Source organism: Neomonachus schauinslandi, chromosome 12 (assembly GCF_002201575.2).
Source record: "Neomonachus schauinslandi chromosome 12, ASM220157v2, whole genome shotgun sequence".
Taxonomy (NCBI): Eukaryota; Metazoa; Chordata; class Mammalia; order Carnivora; family Phocidae; genus Neomonachus; species Neomonachus schauinslandi.
The window spans coordinates 49,246,752-49,267,274 of record NC_058414.1 but is presented as its reverse complement, the minus strand read 5'-3'; the positions used below and the strand labels follow the sequence as shown (position 1 = coordinate 49,267,274).

The 20,523-nt window shown below is 36.4% G+C and overlaps 1 protein-coding gene across 1 annotated transcript in view; it reads right to left on the bottom strand.

Annotated features, from left to right (window-relative positions):
• Window positions 1–6,450: 6,450 nt before the first annotated feature.
• AHR (aryl hydrocarbon receptor) overlaps window positions 6,451–20,523 on the bottom strand; it is a 49,659-nt gene continuing 35,586 nt past the window's right edge. Inside the window, exons 8-11 of the mRNA XM_021689559.1 lie at window positions 19,980–20,089; window positions 19,182–19,323; window positions 9,646–10,873; window positions 6,451–6,678 (exon numbers count right to left, since the gene is read on the bottom strand). Coding sequence (XP_021545234.1) covers window positions 6,532–6,678; window positions 9,646–10,873; window positions 19,182–19,323; window positions 19,980–20,089 — 1,627 coding nt within the window. The 3' untranslated portion in view covers window positions 6,451–6,531. The remainder of the gene's footprint in view (window positions 6,679–9,645; window positions 10,874–19,181; window positions 19,324–19,979; window positions 20,090–20,523) is intronic.

The following is a 20,523-nucleotide window of genomic DNA, read 5'->3' as shown; positions in this document are numbered from 1 at the left end:
CGGTTCCAAGTCATGAGGAACACTGGCTCATTCTAGTTTTGCTTTACCTTTCTAGTCACCAACTTCTGTTTTCCCAGTTCGAGAGAGAGCTGCTCGCTCTTGTCTTCATCACATGCCATGTGCTGGCTAGCAGAGGAAAGGAAAAAGACAGAGTAGGTTCCTTGCTGCCACATTAGGTCTCTTTAAGCAGCCTTTCTGGAAGTATCACACACATGTTGCTTTCCTCTATTTGCCAAAACTCACATTAGCTAACCTGTCCGTGAAGGAGGCTGGAAAATGTAGTTGTTTTCCCTCAGTGTGACCAGAGGAAAGTCAGGGTTCTCTGACTAAGCAGGCAGGATAAATGCTATCAGTGTAGGTAATTGTTGGTCTCTGCCATAGGCCTGGTAAAAGCTTGTGGTGAGGCCAATTATTTCAGTTTTGTTACTTTTTCCAGCTTACTAGGAAGAGAAGGTGTTTTGGCCAGGGCTATGGATTGGAGTGGCTGTTAGCAATAAGGAAGTGAGCAATTCCAGGATACAAGCAGCAGTATTGCTGAAATCCTGATAGTGAGGTCCAGGCTGTAGGACTGAAAAAGAATAATATAATATGCGCTCTGGGGACTGGAGCTCACTAGAGGGTGGAGAGCTAATTAAACAAAGAAGACAGGATTGGGAAAGGAGAGAAGATAGAGTGATTAAAAAGGGAAGTTTCAAGTTCACAGAGGTTAAGGCATTTACAAATGCTCCAAGTCTGACTTGTGGCTGTCCTCGCCTGGCATGGAAAATGGACTATTACAGTTGATGGGTATGCATCACAGAAATAAGGCTAGAAGGATCATTGATAAGGATGATGTCAGGAGGTAAAAGTGGAAAGGAACACTGGAGGCTAAAAACCAAGACATTCATCAAATCTTCAGTAAACAGAATGAGAAGGATTGGTGTCGTGTGCAAGATTTATCTCCAACTGAGAAGAGATTCTTTAGCTATCGCAGGGAAAGGAATGGCAGGTATTTATTGAGTACTTACCATGTGGCAGTCAACAAACCGTGTGTGTGTGTGTGTGTGTGTTTTTAATAGGAAAATGATTTTTAAATCAAGTATTTTGGAACAATTTTAGATTTACATTAGAGATGCAAAAATCCAGAGTTGCTTTATTCCCTTCATCCCAACCTGAATGTCTCTAACACTAATGTCTCCCGCAACCACGGGACATTGGTGAAACTAGGAAATTAGTTCATAGTTGTGTACCACTGTTAAACTTTATTGGGATTTCTGTCTGCAGTTGTTGCCTTGTTTTGTGCAGCTGGGCCCTTGTTTGCAGCTTTGTCCTTTTGCTGGGGCAGGATGCAGTCCCAGACGCCATGCCATATTTAGTTGCCATGCCTCCTTAAGTCTCCTTTGGTCTGTGACGGTGTCTCCATCTCTGCTTTTTTGACCTTTACATTTTAAAGAATACTCCAAGGAGTCTTGTGGAATGTCTCTCAGTTTGCGTCTTTTCTGATAGTCTCTCACAATTAGACTGGGATTATGTGTTTCTGAAGATACCATAGAGCGGGAGTGTGCTTGTCATAGCATCATTTCGGGAGAACAGGCTACAATGACTTACCATTGGTGACATCAACCTCCATCACTACGTTAAAGCAGTGCTTGCCAGATTTCTATAAACTCATTATCCACCCCCTTCCCACTCTGTTTTTGGGGAGCAAGTTGCTGAGTTTAGCCCCTACTCAGCAGGAGGAGGTATTAAACTCCATCGACTGGAAAGTATAATATCTACAAATACTTGAGCTTCTTCATGAGGAAGATTTACCCCTTCTTGCTCAGTTATTTATGTATTTAATCACTTATATATAATAAGAGGATGGACTCATGGATGTTTATTCTTTGGGTTTTAACCCAATGCTATTATTTATTTTGTTGCTCAAATTGTTCCAGTTTTGGCCATTGGCAACTACATACTTTTACATAAATTATTTATTGAATCCTCCAACAATCCAGTGAGGCAGGTATTACCATTACCCTTATTTTGTAGAAACTCTGACTCAGAGAGTAACAAACCTTCCCAGTGATTCCTATCACACATGTGGAAAGCCAGCAATGAGAGTCCAGGGTCTGTGTGCTTAGCTTTGCTACATTTTCAGAGGAAAAGGATGTTCCACAAATGTCAATCAGTAATGAGGTGTCTTTTTATCTCACCCCCTTTTTTAGAGGTGAGATAACAGATTTTGAAGCAATTCATAAAGGCAGGAGTAGCAGAATGGATGTGCTTCCAAAGGTATAGTATATAGAGAAAAAAAAAATCACAAATGGTCAGAACTAAGCCTGTTGCCAGATGGGAAGGGGGGAGAGTAGCTAACAAAGGAAAGAGCGGGAGTGATAGGAGGTTGCAGGAGAATTAATAACACGGAAACTAACGGAGGGAAAAAGTGCATTGAGGGTTGAACTTGGCTGCTGGGCCACAGCAAATCAGCTTACAGCAAGGAGGGAATTAAGTGAACTTCCACAAAGCAGTGTAATGGAAGGGTGGAAAATAAAACCAAATTTCAGGAGATCAAAAATTGTTTTAGAGAAAGGAGATAAAGAATTTAATAATAAAAGGTGGCAGGGCCAAGTGGTTATTTCCAGGATGGAGGGAGAACCTGCACCCAGGGACGTTTATGGAGAGGGGGAGACAAGACTGGACGGGGAAATGTGCACAAGACTTGGAAAGGAAGGGCATTCTTCTTGGAGTTAGGGGAACCTCTCCTCACATACTAGAGGTGAGCCTCAGAGATCAAGGACAGTGATGTGTTTGAGCTGAAGGTGCGGACATCTTGAGGATGTGTTAGGGTGTTTGATGATTTCAATTTTATTAGTAAAACTGCCAGCAAAGTCATCTGCAGACACTGGGGGAAAAATTAGTGACGTATTTATTATCCCGTGAGTAGCTAACACTACTGGGTCCGTGTCTGGTAGGCTTGGTGAAAGAGGGCAAGTTGAAGTCATTCCTGCTAATAGAAGCCATTTGAGTGAAAGCAAAGATCAGAAATATGATTATCTGGATTTGTACTGGATGTTTTCCAGCCAAATGGTTAAAATTCAGTATTTTATGTAACTCTTAGGTAAAAGACTCAGTCTTTTTTTTTTTTTTTAAAGATTTTATTTATTTTATTTGAGAGAGAGAATGAGAGAGAGAGCACATGAGAGGGGGGAGGGTCAGAGGGAGAAGCAGACTCCCTGCTGAGCAGGGAGCCCGATGTGGGACTCGATCCCGGGACTCCAGGATCATGACCTGAGCCGAAGGCAGTCGCTCAACCAACTGAGCCACCCAGGCGCCCAAGACTCAGTCTTTCTAAAGTGTTCAGAATTAAGTATGGTACTAAATTGTTAGGTTTAGGTATCGAGATGTTGACAAAAATCCCTAATAATTATAAAGGCTGAACATAAGACTACTATAAGAAAAATGTTATTAGAATGAAAACTTCATTTTTCGGGACACCTGGGTGGCTCAGTCGGTTAAGCATCTGCCTTCAGCTCAGGTCATGATCCCAGGGTCCTGGGATCGAGTCCCACATCGGGCTCCCGGCTCAGTGGGAGCCTGCTTCTCTCTCTCCTCCCTGCTCATGCTCTCTTCTCACTATCTCTGTCTCTCTCTCAAATAAATAAAATCTTTAAAAAAAAAAAAACATTTTTCTCAGACTTTTTTCTTCAAATAATTCTAACTGCAGAATTCTTGGTGAATGTTTTAATAGTCAGGAATTTGACATCGAAGGCTTATCATTTGTATCTGTTAGAGGATATAGGCTTGAGCCATACTTATTCTAATCTAAGCACATGATGAGTTGTTTTAAAAATTTGTCAAATATTCTTGAAATATTAAAATGGAATTTTAAAATTTAATCTGAGATATTAACACCGTTACATCTATAACACTAATACAAAATTTAAAAGAACATTCTATTTCAGAAGCACTTTATGAAGTTATTTGAAGGGTGTTTTTATAAAAAATATAAATTCAGGTAAAGGCTAAAATATCCAGGGGCAGAACTTTATAAGAAGTTTATGAATTACTGTTTAATGTATCCTTAAATATTATAGATTGCCTTCATCTAACACAGTTATAATACTATACTAAACATGCTCATTTCCTCTATACGGACCAGAAAGAATTTACATTAAAACATATTATTTACACTTAGTGATTATTTTATTACCATATATTATTGTATGCAATTTTGTTTGATAAGGATAAAATCATATTTTAAACAAAAATGTATGCATGGCATAATAGGTAAGCAGTAACATTTTGAAGAAAAGAGAAAAGCCATGAAAACATCTACCTAAGATTTGGTAATACTGAGAAACACGAGATGGTACAGCATAGTGATGACTGAAAGGTTCCTACTACATTGAAACACTGGTAAATCTTCAGACACGAGAAGAACAAACTGGTATAGAAGTTCAAATTAGACACATCCATATCCTCAGAAGTGTGCATCATGTAAAAATGAATCCCTCGTTACAGCGGGGACACACACAGCATCCTTTGGCACTTAGCAATACAGACAAATGTATATTTGGTTTATGTGATTTTGTTGTTATTAGATACATTTTAGTTATTTTATCTAGATAAAAATATACAGTATTGCTTTAAAATTTTGTAACTGTATAAGTGCATAACTGTCATCCTATTCACAATGTAAAATAAGCCTATTTATCTGCTAAATAATTCACTCAAAAACATGTGGAAAAGACTAACAAAAATGGTTACATGAAGACTTTTAATGAAAGGCTTAAATGTAAAATAATATTAATGCAGACCCTGCTCTAAATCTTCAGTGTTACCTCGTGCTGAAAACAAATTATGAAATGGTTTAGATAAATTTATTTTTTCAACATTTAAATTGATGCTACAGAATGAAAATTTTGACTGAAAATGCATATAACTGACATATTTTGTCTGAAGCCTTTTATATACATTGATTTACTAAAAGAAAAGTGAAAAATATTGTATTTTAATACTACATCTCAGTTTGAGATTCCATCATGTTTTTATATACTACATGCAATCTGTGTCTGCCCTTCAGATGTCACATTAAGTAAAAGGGTATTTTTTAAAAATCACCCGAGGATGGTAAACTTAGTAGGGTGATTAATTTGCCTTACTGATAATAAAGGTCATTATATCATATAAACAACATAATGTTTGAAGTTAAGAGAACTGCATGGTTGTCTTAATACCAAGGTAAAAGCAGTTGCATTCATTGTATGATTTCTTAAAAAGATGCACTGATAAAATATGTAAGACCCAAATTAGGTGCATATATAGGGTATAGACTTTTTAAATGAAAGATTGAAAATATTTTACAAATAATTTTGTTCATTATAAACTATAATTGCACCATTCATTTCACTCATAACAATACTTCGCATCAAACATTGCTATATTCCATCTTAACACTCCTCAAATATGAGAAAAATAGTTTCCACTGTATTAAGAAGTGAAATTTATAAAGTCAACACATTATACCTTAAAGCTCATTCTAGATCTAAAATAGTTTTTAAAGAATTTATACACATTGAAATGGGTGATTAATTAAAGAGCTAGAAATAAGGCTACTTCTCCTCATTGCAAGTTAATAAACATGGTTGCATTCAAGCAGATTTTTCCACCTTGCAACATTCAGTGATCACGGAGATTTTAGTAAAGGTAATGGTAGTATCTCTCTTTCTTCTGAAAACACTGTTGAAATTTTAGTGCTGTGGTCTTAATGTTTATATGATGATCAAAAAATAATTCAGAAACACATTTTACTCTCAAAATTTTTCAACATAAGGCACAGAGCAACATTTAGAGTCTAGAAGCAACTGGATTATATAATAAATATCTTCTCAATCATTATTTGCCCTTTTCCTGAAGAGAGTGGGTGAGTAGTGCAGTTAAAACATGCTTGGAATAATAAAAATGACTGAATTTAAGAAATACAAATAATATTTGTGCGTAGAATGTTATTAATTAAAAAAGGTATATTTTCTATCAAATATACATCCTACAGTGTTAGAGGTATAAAAAATTGTGAGGCACTTACATTAACAATGAAGGAGGAAAGCACTGAGATTATCTTTTATAAAAGCACCACACCACTTATTTTAATATCGGAGATAAAAGCTGAAGCCAAAAATAAAAGGAGTTTAATTCTGTATTTGGCGTACTGACAATGTAGAAGTTTAAAACTCAAAAGTATTTTTTTTTTTTTTCGGACAGAAATTTAAAAGTGTCCTAAAGTTCCCCTAAATAAGTTTTGTATATTCCCTGGTACTCAGAATCACGTGAAATAGAGATGGACTCTCACCCTCTGGGGCAGCACACTTTCTATTTTAATGATTTTAGGATATGTTATTTTTGATAATTTTTTTAACTCTTAAAAACATTGGTTTGGAGAAATAGCACAAACCACAACACACAACAATGCCTCCATGGAAACTTGCTGATGACCAACACTGACAGTTTTTATTCTGTAATCCTCTGCAAACTCATCCAAAAACCAAGGTGCATAAAACGGGGTTGGAATTATAGGAATCCACTGGATGTCAAATCAGGGAAAGGTCTGGCTTCTGATGGGTGATGAAGGGCCTGAAGATGTGTGGTAGTCTGAGTGTTATCTATATTATTTAATTCAGCAGGATAGGTTTCATTTAAAACTCCTCCATTCTGAAACTGCAAACAAAATAGCAATGTGATTAATTAGATCTTTCAAGTATCTTAAGCCACTAAATGATATATTAAAATGCAGTTTTAAAATATTTGCCTTCATATTGTTAAACTTCAAATTCTTTACTGTTGCTACATTTTAAATGTTCCATGAAGACCCACTGAGCACATATTGTGTGTTATATTTATAACCTTTGGTTTCTCCATTAGATGGTACATCTGATGTGTGATACATTGGTCTCAGCTCAGATTTGGCACTCCATACATTAGAAGAGTATTTGATGAACAAATTGCCTTTGGTTTGGATAAGAACTGATGTCTCAGAGAGTACCAGCTATGAATCACAGTTATATTTATCCGTCATAGGTTTGCTTTGGCCAGATTTCATCTCAGTCAAGTTCTGGGTACCAATGAAGTGACTGCATTCAAAATTAACACGCTGGACTACAGACCTAGGACTTTTCCATAAGAGGTCAGTTCTGATAGAGATGTCTCAATATTCCTAAAATATTACAGAGATGGACAGGATTTCCTAAATGATTTTTTTGTTATATGCTTTTAATCTGTAATTGGGACCATTTTAATAGTACTTGAGTTACCAAATATGCTCTTACAATAAAATTAGTCTAATTAGTCTGTAATGCTGCTAAAAAAAAAAAAGGCAGATACACAGTTCTGTAGGGCTTTATAGATTATAGAACCTTTGCATTTTAGTATATAGTGAAAGTTGTGGAAACTTTCAAATAGGTTGAAATCATACCTTCAGTTGCTTCAAATAAAACCAATGTAACGTTAGACTTAATGTTAACATTAGACTTAAAAGATCCTCCAAAACACATATTAAATATATAGTAAAAGTCACATAATCTAGGGCTTCAATGAACGGCAGCCACGTGGAGTCTTCAAGTGGAAGTTGGTGTTACTCAGAGAATGGTAGGCTTTGACCAAATGATGCCTATCAGTCATAACACGACGCATGCCAGCAATTCTCTTTAAATATATTGTCAAAAGAATGCTGTACGATAGAAATATAATGTGAACCACATAGGAAATTTTAAATACTTCCCTCGGGGAATATATAGATAGGTCTACAGACTTCCTATTACCTTACTATTCATAAAGAAGTAATCCAAAGTAAAGGGGGAAAATGAAGAACTTGTGGTAATGCAATTTTAAACTATGATTAACTAAATTTTAAACTCAGTGATTAACTTGTCAACAGTTTACTCAAGTTACCTATCTATGCCACATCACAGCAATGTTTTGAGGTAGACTGTCACTGAAAACTAAATTTCGAGATAGTTGAAGAATGTTGGGAATGAGGATAGACTGGATATATATCAGAGGAAAAACTTCCACTGCTATTTCCTGCTGCAAAGCTCATCTACAGACAAACCAAATGTATGAAAAATGTCATAAAAAACAATTACAAATATGAACTTGAACCGTTTTTGCTAATCTATAACTTTAATATACAGTAAATAGAGACCAATGAACTTAATTTAGATCAGGATTTTCTTCAAAAGCCTACTTAATTATACTTTAAAGTGAACTAAATACTTTCTAATGAAAAGCACGAATGTAAACATACATTCCCAAGGAGCCATAGAGAGCAGCTATCATCCTTGTTAACTTTTTTTTTAAGTGATTACTTTTAGATTTAAAGTGTGGTTGCTGGTAGAAAGATTTTGATGGCCTATTTAAAAAACAAAAATACAGAGGTGTCTAGGTGGCTGAGTCAGTAGAGTATGTGACTCTTGATCTTGGTGTTGTGAGGTCTAGCCCCATGTTGGGTATGGAGCTTACTTAAAAAATAAGTAAAAATTTAAAAAATAAAATACAGTGTCAAGTTTGACCACATGAAAGAAAACCAGTAAGTTAGGCTTTTTAAAAATGTGCCAGAAGAAAAAAGGATAAACTGAGGATCTGGCAGATAACATGGGGGTATTGCCAGAGAATACTGAGGAAACTAGCACTGAATTCAGGGATCACCAAGGACAAAAGTCATTTGAAGAAAGCACAACCATATTGACTATAACCCATATAAAAAGACTGAATCTCAGGAAACAAACGGAGGGTTGCTGGAGTGGTGGGAGGGATGGGGTGGCTGGGTGATGGAGACTGGGGAGGGTATGTGCTCTGGTAAGTGCTGTGAATTGTGTAAGACTGTTGAATCACAGACCTGTACCTCTGAAACAAATAATACGTTATATGTTTAAAAAAAAAAAGATAGCAGGAGGGGAAGAATGAAGGGGGGAAATCGGAGGGGGAGATGAACCATGAGAGACTATGGACTCTGAGAAACAAACTGAGGGTTCTAGAGGGGAGGGGGGAGGAAGGATGGGTTAGCCTGGTGGTGGGTATTGAGGAGGGCACATTCTGCATGGAGCACTGGGTGTTACACGCAAACAATGAATCATGGAACACTCCATCAAAAACTAATGATGTAATGTATAGTGATTAACATAACATAATAAAATAAAAAAAATCTCAAAAAAAGAATTGACTTTTTTTTTTTTTTAAGAGAGAGAGAGAGAGAAAGAATCTTAAGCAGGCTCCACACCCAGCATGGAGCCCAACGCCAGGCTCAATCTCAAGACCTGAGATCATGACCTGAGTCAAAATCAAGAGTTGGAATTGGGTCACCCAGGTACCTCTAAAGAAATTACTTTTCAAAATGCAAATATATTTTGGAACTCTGAATTTTTTAGAGAAACCCAAGGATCTATTCTAAACAATGTACTTTTCACTAATTTCACCTGGTAACTTATGGACATACTCGTGTTGCCTTAGCCCTTGACCTGTTTCTCCTTTACAACTCAAGTAAAAAAATCTATTAGTAACATACTAATACTAGAAAAGTCCTGGCTTAGAAAAAAGTAGTCACAGACATAAAAAGTTTATAACTCATGTATATTTATAATGTGAGAAGATTCACTGCAACGTTTATTCAGAGTCCGATAAAACGCTTACCTTGTTTAAAAATGCCTGTGGTGCTGTTGCTGGCTCGTAGGGCATGCGGGCCACACTGCTGGGTGGTGGCTCCGGCTGGCACTGGTACAGGGACATGGCCCCGGCATAACAGGCCTGAGGACTTACTGTGGTTGACTCTGGAGTCAGTCCATGGGTTTGGTTTTCAGGAACTTGTAAACATGTGACAAAATCTTCTAAATTATTAGTAGGGTATGGGGATGGTTCAAAATTCCCTATGGGAAAGCCTAACTGTGTCCCGTTGGAATGCTGTGGTAACACAGGCTGATGACAGGGAATAAAGGTCTGTGTGTATGGCACAGGATTGCTCTCAGGTGTGTAGGGAAACGCTTCGCTGGTGCCAGGGACGTCTGAAAAGACACTGTACTGCTGCAGATCTTGCTGAGGACAACTCCGAGGTACGGACGGATGAGGGTTCCAGTTGGCAAACATGCTGTTAACTTGCATATGTTGCATTTTCTGACACAGCTGTGCCCGCTCCACGGCCCCGTGCTCTGGGCAGTGCTGCGGCTGTTCGAACTGCAGGGGCTCCTGCACCACAGAGCTCGAGGCCAGAGCCAGGGACTGTGGCTGCGGGTAGTCTGAACACCCGACGGTGGGCTTGCTTAAAGAATCTTGGACGTAGGTCAGGATTTCATCTGTTAGGTCAATATCTCGGAAGTCATCCTCAACCGAAAAGTCAGTTCTGAAAAATTCCTCATTCTGTTGCATGTGTTTGATATCTTCAAAATCAATGCCTAGCTGTTTCATAATGCCATACAAGTCACTATTTCTGTTGTCTGGAAAGAGCCCTGTCGGACCTCCAGAGAGTGTTGGGTTCATTTCCCGAGAATGATCTATTTCCTCATGTTTCAGGATACTGTCACTTCCCATTGGTGCGATATTGTCTTGCCAATTACTGCATTCATTCACAGGTTCATTAAAAAGATTTCTTTCAAACGGGGTGCTACCTGAGGCGGGATAGAGATAAATAGACTCATCCTGTTGCATGATGGCAGCCAGGAGGGAACTGGGATTGAGAGAATCCTTATTGAGAGCTGATTTGGTAGCAGAATCTATCCCACTTGTACCATTTTTAGTCCTTATTGGTAAGGGATCCATCACGGGAGGAAAAGGACTGGTTATCTCATATAACACAGCTTCTCCAGTAGTAAACATAAACGGCAACTTCATATTTCGCTTTCGTAAATGTTCTGTTCCTTCTTCATCTCTAAAATTGGGGACAAAAAAGTTTGCATATGTTAGGAAAAGTTGTAGCATAAACATTTTAAAATAAAAAATTTAAAAGAAAAACAGCAAGCAAAAGACACTGTAATTGAGTTTGATAGAGAGCACGAACTTAATTTTGACATTTTCCTAATGACAAATGCTATAAAATTTTTTAGACAGATTGAGGTGATTTAGAATTTGCCCCAAAACTTAGTACAATCATTATCCATTCATCTGTCGATGGACATCTTGGCTCTTTCCACAGTTTGGCTATTGTGGACATTGCTGCTATAAACATCGGGGTGCACATACCCCTTCAGATCCCTACATTTGTATCTTTGGAGTAAATACCCAGTAGTGCAAAAGCTGGATCATATGGTAGCTCTAGTTTCAACTTTTTGAGGAACCTCCACACTGTTTTCCAGAGTGGCTGCACCAGCTTGCATTCCCACCAACAGTGTAGGAGGGTTCCCCTTTCTCCACATCCCCGCCAACATCTGTCATTTCTGACTTGTTACTTTTAGCCATTCTGACTGGTGTGAGGTGGTATCTCATTGAGGTTTTGATTTGGATTTCCTTGATGCTGAGCGATGCTGAGCACTTTTTCATGTGTCTGTTGGCCATTTGGATGTCTCGAAAAATACCTGTTCACGTCTTCTGCCCATTTCTTGATTGGATCATTTGTTCTCTGGGTGTTGAGTTTGATCAGTTCTTTATAGATTTTGGATACTAGCCCTTTATCTGATACGTCATTTGCAAATATCTTCTCCCATTCTGTCGGTTGTCTTTTGGTTTTGTGGACTGTTTCTTTTGCTGTGCAAAAGCTTTTTATCTTGATGAGGTCCCAATAGTTCATTTTTGCCCTTGCTTCCCTTGCCTTTGGCAATGTTTCTAGGAAGAAGTTGCTGTGGCTGAGATCGAAGAGGTTGCTGCCTGTGTTCTCCTTTAGGATTTTGACGGACTCCTGTCTCACATTGAGGTCTTTCAACCATTTGGAGTCTATTTTTGTGTGTGGTGTAAGGAAATGGTCCAGTTTCATTCTTCTGCATGTGGCTGTCCAATTTCCCCAACACCATTTGTTGAAGAGACTGTCTTTTTTCCATTGGACATTGTTTCCTGTTTTGTCGAAGATGAGTTGACCATAGAGTTGAGGGTCCATTTCTGGGCTCTCTATTCTGTTCCATTGATCTCTGTGTCTGTTTTTGTGCCAGTACCATGCTGTCTTGATGATGACAGCTTTGTAATAGAGCTGGAAGTCCGGAATTGTGATACTGCCAGCTTTGCTTTTCTTTTTCAACATTCCTCTGGCTATTTGGGGGTCTTTTCTGGTTCCATACATTTTCTGGTTCCATACAAATTTTAGGATGATTTGTTCCATTTCTTTGAAAATAGGGATTGCACTGAATGTGTAGATTGCTCTAGGTAGCATTGACATCTTCACAATATTTGTTCTTGTGGTATATATATGTGATGGAATATTATGCAGCCATCAAAAGGAATGAAATCTTGCCATTTGCAATGACGTGGATGGAACTGGAGGGTATTATGCTGAGCGAAATAAGTCAATCAGAGAAAGACATACATCATATGACCTCACTGATATAAGGAATTCTTAATCTCAGTAACAAACTGAGGGTTGCTGGAGTGGGGGGTGGGGTGGCAGGGATGGGGTGGCTGGGTGACATTGGGGAGGGTATGTGCTATGGTGAGCTCTGTGATTGTGTAAGACTGAATCACAGACCTGTACCTCTGAAACAAGTAATACATATGTTAAAAAAAGAAGAAGATGGGGAAGACAAACCATGAGAGACTATGGATTCTGAAAAACAAACTGAGGGTTCTGGGGGGATGGGTTAACCTGGTGATGGGTATTGAGGGCACATTCTGCATGGGTGTTATATGCAAAGAATGAGTTATGGAACACTACATCAAAAACTAATGATGTAATGTATGGTGATTAACATAATAAAAAATTAAAAAAACAAAAAACCTTATATTTGGATCTTTATTCCACTCCGAATTTATTTTCCTGCAGGATGTCAGGGATGTAAACTGAGTGTGGAAATAATGACTGTACTAAGAATTTAGGAATTAACCATCCCAGCCATGGTGCCCCCCCCCCCCCATGCAGAGCAAGCCAGGATTCTGTGCCCACTTCAGCAGCAGTCACTCTGCAAAAGGTGCCAGAGACATGCAGTCTACACAGGAGATGTTCCTACAGGTTATTCCTTCACAATTGGGCAAGGTAGCTGTTTACCTAATTAGAAAGTCAAAAATGAGAAGACAGAGGAATATGCTCAAATAAAAAGTAGGGCAGGGCGCCTGGGTGGCTCGGTTGGTTAAGCGACTGCCTTCGGCTCGGGTCATGATCCCAGGGTCCTGGGATCGAGTCCCATGTCGGGCTCCCGGCTCAGCGGGGAGCCTGCTTCTCCCTCTGACCCTCTCCTCTCTCATGCTGTTTCTCTCTCGCTCGCTCTCTAATAAATAAATAAATAAATCAAATCTTAAAAAAAATTAAAAAAAAAAAGTAGGGCAAAACCAAACTAAATAGTCTACCTGATAAAGACTTCAAAGTAATGCTCACCAGACTTGGGAGAAGAACAAAGAGATGAGAGTCGAATACAATAACTAAAATGAAAAATAGAGATCAGCAACAGAAGATGGGGAAGAATAGATCCCAGATTTGGAAGACAGGGCAATGGAAAGCACCCAAATCGAACAGCAAAAAAGAAAAAGAGGATAAATTAAGGGCCTTCTGTGACCACATCAAGCACACAAATGTTCACATTATAGGGATCCCAGTAGGAGAAGAGAGAGCGGGAAAGGGGCAGAAAACATATATGAAGAAATAATAGCTGAAAAATTCCCTAAACTGGGGGAGGAAACAGGCATTAAGGAGAGTCTCAAATACAATGAACCCAAGGAGCTCCACACCAAGACACATCAAAGTTAAAAGCAGCAAGAGTAGCAGCAGCAACTTATATACAAAGGAAACCCCATAAAGGCTGTCAGCTGCTTTTTCAGCACAAACTCTGCAGGACAGAAGGGAGCATCATGAGATATTCAAAATGCCTAAAGGAAAAAAACCTACAACCAAGAATACTCTACTCAAAACTGAAGAGGAAGAGTTTCCCAATCAAAAGTTAAGGAGAATTCATTATGACTAAGCAAGCCTTACAAGAAATGTTAAAGGGAGTGCTTTAAGCAAAAGAGAACAGAGCATAACCAGAAGAAAATTATGAAAGGAAAAAATTTCACTGACAAACCTATAGTAGAGGTTGATCAATCAATCGTTTGATTTAACTATGACTGTTAATTGATTTTACTATTTATTGTTTTTCATCTATAAAATTAGGGAATCAAAAGATGTAAAATATATCAAATACATTAGAGATGGAAGGGATAGTAAAAACAGTGCTTAGACAACGTGTTCAAACTTAAGCAACCATCAACTTAATATAGACTGCTATATACTCGGGATGTTATATATGAACCTGAAGGTCACCACAGACTAAATATGTATAATAGATACACATACACAAAAAAAAGAGAAAGGAATCCAAGTGTAACACTAAAGAAAGCAATCAAGGGAAGAGAGCAAGAAAATAAGGAACAGGGAATAACTACAGAAACAATCAGAAAACAATGAACAAATGGCAGTAACTACATCCCTATTGATAACTGAATGGCCTAGATACTCCAGTCAAAAGATACAGGGTGACTGAAGGGATAAAAAAACAAGATCCTTCAATGTGCTGCCTACGGGAGATTAGCTTCAGACCTAAAGACAAATTCAGACTAAAAGTGAAGGGATGGAAAAACAAAAAACAAAAAACAAACAGTTGGGGTAACAATACTTATCAGACAAAACAGATTTTAAAACAAAGACTATAACAAGAGATAAGGAAGGGCATTACATAATGATAAAGGGATCAATCCAACAAATATAATTGTGAACATCTATGCACCTAGCATAAGAGCACTAAATTATATAAAGTAAATACTGATAGATCTACAGGGAGAAATTGTCAATAATACAATAGTAGTAGGACTTTAGCACTGTACTTACATCAGTGGATAGATCAAGCAGAAAATCAATGAGGAAACTGTGGCTTTGTATGGTATCATAGACCAGATGGACTTACTATATACACACAGCATTCCATCCAAAAGAAGCAGAATACAAACATGAAACATTCTCTAAGATCATGTTAGGTCACAAAACAAGTTTCAATAAATTTAAGACTGAAATCAAGCATTTTTTTTTCTTTATAAATCTAGAAATCAACTATAAGAAAAAAACTAGAAAAAAGCCACAAACACAGGGAGGCTAAACACCATGGTATTAAACAACCAGTGGGTCAACAAAGAAATCAAAAAGGAAATGGGAAATTACCTGGAGACAAATGAAAATGGAAACACATTGGTGTACAATTTTGGGACACAGCAAAAGTAGTTCTAAGAAGTTTATGCTGATATAGGCCTATCTCAAGAAACCAGTCTCAATCTAACCTTTCACTTAAAGCAACTAGAAAAAGAACAAATGAAACCCCAAGTTAGTAGAAGGAAGGAAATTAATAGAGTTTAGAGCAGACATAAATGAAATAGAGATTATAAAAATAACAAGAAGGATCACTGAAAATTGATAAACCTTTAGCCAGGAAGAAGAAGAAGAAAAAAAGTCAGAAATGAGAGTAACAGCCAACACTACAGAAATACATATGATTTAAGAGACTAGTAAGAAAAATTAGATGCCAACAAATTAGAAAACAAAAGCAAAAATGAACTATTGGGACTACACCAAAACAAAAAGCTTTTGTACAGTGAAGAAAACCACCAACAAAAGGAAAAGGCAGCCTACTGAATTCGAGAAGATATTTGCAAATGATATATCCAATAAGGGGTTAATATTCAAAATATATAAAGAATTCATACAACTCAACATCAAAAACAACCTGATTAAAAAGAGGACATAAACAGACATTTTCCTAAGGAAAATATACAGATGGCTAATAGACACATGAAAAGATTATCAACATAACTCATCATCAGGGAAATGCAAATCAAAACTACAATGACATATCACCTCACACCTGTCAGAATGGCTAAAATCAACAACACCAGAAATAACAAGTGTTGAGGCTGTGGAGAAAAGGGAACCCTTGTGTACTGTTGATGGGACTCTAAGCTGATACAGCCACTGTGGAAAACAGTATGGAGGTGCCTCAAAAAATTAAAAACAGAAATATCACACAACTCAGTAATTCCACTGCTGGGTATTTACCCAAAGAAAATGAGAACACTAATTTGAAAGATACATGCCCCCCGATTTTTACTGCAGCATTATTTGTAATAACCAAATTCTGGAAGCAACCTAGTGTGCATCAATAGATGAAAGGATAAGGAAGATACGGTATATTGCTCAGCCATAAAAAAGAATGAAATTTTGCCATTTGTGAAAACATGGATGGACCTAGAGGGTATTATGCTAAGTGAAATAAGTCAGAGAAAGATAAATGTATGAGTTCACTTATGTGGAGTCTAGAAAACAAAATAACACACACAGATACAGACTCAGAGAGAATAAACTGGTGGTTGCCAGAGGGAAAGGGGTAGGAGGATGGGTGAAATAGATGAATGGGATTAAAAGGTATAAACTCCCAGGTATAATAAATCATGGAGATGAAAAGTACAACATAGGGAATATAGTCAATAATACTGTAATAACTTTATATGCTGTCAGGTGGTAACTACACTTACAGTAAGCATTGCACAATGCATATCATTGTTGAATCACTATGTTGTACACCTGAAATTAACATAACATTGTATGTTAATTATACTTAAAAAAATTTTAGAAATCTGAGTGGGAAGGGTCATAAAAACCCCCAGAATCTCTAAAGGAAAATAGTGGCATAACTGACATAAAAATTTAAAAGCTTGCATGGCAAAAGAATTCACAAATCAAGTCAAGGCATGGAGAAAATATGTCATATTTATAATTTCATATATATACTACTATAGTGTGTGTATAAATATATACAATATACATATACAATATCCATATCCAGCTCCAATGAGGACCAAGAGAGAGCCAACCAACACAGTAGAAAACAGGCAAATGATTTGAACTGAAAATTCACAGAAGGAAAATGCCCCAGAAAGATATAAAAAGATGTCCTGTCTCATTAGTAATGAGAAAATGCAACAAATAACCTCTTAACAACAGAATAAGCAAATACAAAAATCAAATAATAAAAATATGAACAGCACAAACTAGACCACTGGATGTATGAAGAACACCCTACATGCAATAGAACATATATTCTTAATGAAAGCACATGGGATGTTTTACTAACACTGACCATATGTTAGATCATAAATAAGCTACCACAGATTTCAAAGAACTGAAATCACTCAGAAAATGTTTTCTAACTTCAGTGGAATTGGCCTAAAATTCAGTAACAAAAACACGAGAAAATACCCATCGTATAAAGTACATACCACTATAACTCTAAACAAATCATGAATAGAAAAAACAAGACCTATCAAAACATTAGGGCTGTAGTTGAAGGGAAATTAATAGCTTAAAGAAAATGTTGGAAATATAGCAATTTATACCCAAAGAGAGTAGAAGGAAAGAAATAATAAGCAGACATAAATGAAGTAGAAAACAAACATTAAATACAAAAAATCAACAAAAGTTGGATCCTTGAGAAGACTAAAAACTAATGGCCTTCTAGCAATATTAAGAGAGAAGGCACAAATTTCTAGTATCAGGAAATATTTCTTAATCACTATAGATCTTACAAAGTAAAAAGAAAATAGAGCACAAAAGAGAAAAATCATCATCATGTCAATGAATCCAGAGGAAGTATTTGGCAAAACTCCATACCCATTCATGATGATAATATTTAGTAAACTAGAGAGAAGGGAAACTTCTAAATTAAATATATATATGTATAAATAGCAAAAGAAAACACTACCACAAACATTATACTCAACAGTAAAACATTAAAGGGTTTCCCTCTTAGGCTTGGAAGAAGACAAAAATGAAACCTGGTATCATTATTTCCTTTACATTTTACTGAGGGCCTAACCAATGCAATAAAGGAATTTTAAGAAATAATAAATGTCTAAAGATTAAAAAGAAAAAAAAAATCACATACATGGTATGTGTTAGAAAATTTGGAATAATCCAGACAAATTATAAGAAAAAGTAGATTTTAGTAAGGTCACTGAATACAAGCCAATATTAAAAAAAATCAACAATTAGCAATTGCTATACACACACATCAAATATCTAGAAGTAAAATTAAGAAAAATACGTAAGACTCGGGTAAGAAAAATACAACCCCTTACTGAAACAAAGACATAGGTACATACTCATGTACCCATATGCCTATATACATACATATATTCACCATGTTCACAGGTTGGAAGAATATTATAAAGATGTTAATTCTCCCCAAATAAGCTATAGTTTCAATGTAATGCCATTCAAAATCCCAACAGACACTCCGATGGAAATTGACAACTGATTTCTAAAATATATATGGAAATATAAAGGGTAAAGAACAGAGATGACAATCTTGAAGGAGAACAACAAAAAATCCTCAACAAACATGATGGAGAGCATACATTCAGAGATCAAGATTTACTATAAAGACAGAATGAAGACCATGTGCTGTTGGTGTGAAAACAGACAACCAGACTCATGGAACCCAGAAACAGAACCACAGACAGAACCCCCTAATTAAAATGCAGTGTAGGGGGGGAAAAGATGTCCTTTTCAATAAATGTTACTAGTCACTTGGATATACATATAAAGGAAAATATCCATGTTGATCCTTACCTCAAGGCACATACAAATATCAGCTCTCTAGAGTGGAGAAGATATCTGCAATATGGTATTTGACAAAACACTCACAGAATATATAAGAAACTTAAAAACCACTGCTTGCTTAGAAAGCATATACTAAACACAGCATTCTTCTATATTTCTTTTATTTTACAGATGGCACTAGCTTTTCATCCTTCCTTCGTATACCAGAGTAAAACCCTGGCGTTTTCATTGTTTATTCTATTTCTGTAATTCTATATATTTAGTCATTCAATAATGTTTGTCAATTCTATCTTCTCAATGTCCTTCACTTTGCCTTCTTTCTATACAGATTGTCTTTTCAGTTTTTACTTCCAGAGAAAATTCTCATAGAATTTACTTGGAAGTTTTCACATAAGAGGATTTATAAACCATAGTGTTATTAGAAATAAAATGAAGACATGAAACATTTTGTCTGTGTACTTACGTTAGAGGTCTCTGAGTTGCAATGATATAATCTGGTCTTCCATTTTTATACACTAAGCGTGCATTAGACTGAATCCAGGTCCATCGATTTTCTTTGGTAAGAAGTCTGAATACTATCATGCCACTCTCTCCAGTCTTAATCACTAAAATCAAATACAAAAATTATCAAACCCCAAATCAACATATTAAAGAAAGTCTCTGAAACACAGCCCGTCTAACATACTTTTGGATGTGTTTCATTTATCACCAGAGGTGGTACATGTCTTGACAACTTTTAAAAACAGTATGTTAAAAAAATGCATGGAAATAGTTCTTCAGAGTTGATTTTTTTTCTATTTCAGACTAAATTTATTATTTAGTAGGTTAAAGGGAAGATTAGGTCAGAAACCCCTGGTAACACATTAAACTATAGAGAGAGTATCCAGTTTGGGGAAAACACAAAGATAAAACCTATTTTCATTTTAAAAAGGGAATATTTCTGTCATTTATGCTTTAAAATTGTGTAATAAAATACTAATCTATATTAACAGATTTATAAATTAGTGATGCCATTCAAAATGCTATTAAAATTGAGCAAAACATTGACAAAATGGTCATTTTCATAGTAATTAAACTACTATATTCTTGTGTGGCAGCTGTAGAGCAGTTAATAAAGAGTGTAATTCAGGTTAATCATAATGGTATGACACTGAGTGTAATTTATTCAAGGAGTTGCCTTAAACACATTATGTGATATTCTGAAATATGTACTAGAACATATGCCATTTTCCAGGCATGTGTATAAGGAAATATAACTTACTCCGGATATGGTACTCAGCACAATAAAGCATATCAGCAGCATGAATAAATTGATATCCTGATCCTCTCATGCACAACTCTGCTTCAGTATAGCCTAAAACAAGTTTTCCTCTGTTTAAAAAAAAAGGTAAAATAAGAAATTGGTTATATGCCATTTTCTGCACTGTTTTCCTTGACATTCAGAATTTTACATTAGCAGGTAGAAACAATTAACCACATTCATGTAACTGCTTTCTTTTGTTTATGGCTGTTAATGTCAGTTTTAGATGGTTTTCTTCTCCTGAATAAAGAACACGAAAATTAGCATGGTTAAAGAGGAATCTAACAGAATAGATTATGTAAATAAAACAAAATCTTTAATAAAAATGTACAATGCTTATACTCCATTTTGAGGGGCAAAGTTTTTCAAACCTGTCTGCAATCCCATATTAGAAGAAAAACAATGATACATTTTGATAGGATATGAATGCTAATATCACAGTCTACTTCAGAATTTTCTGAAAGTTACTAAACTTCTAGGGCTAAAAATCAAGTAAAGTTTGTAT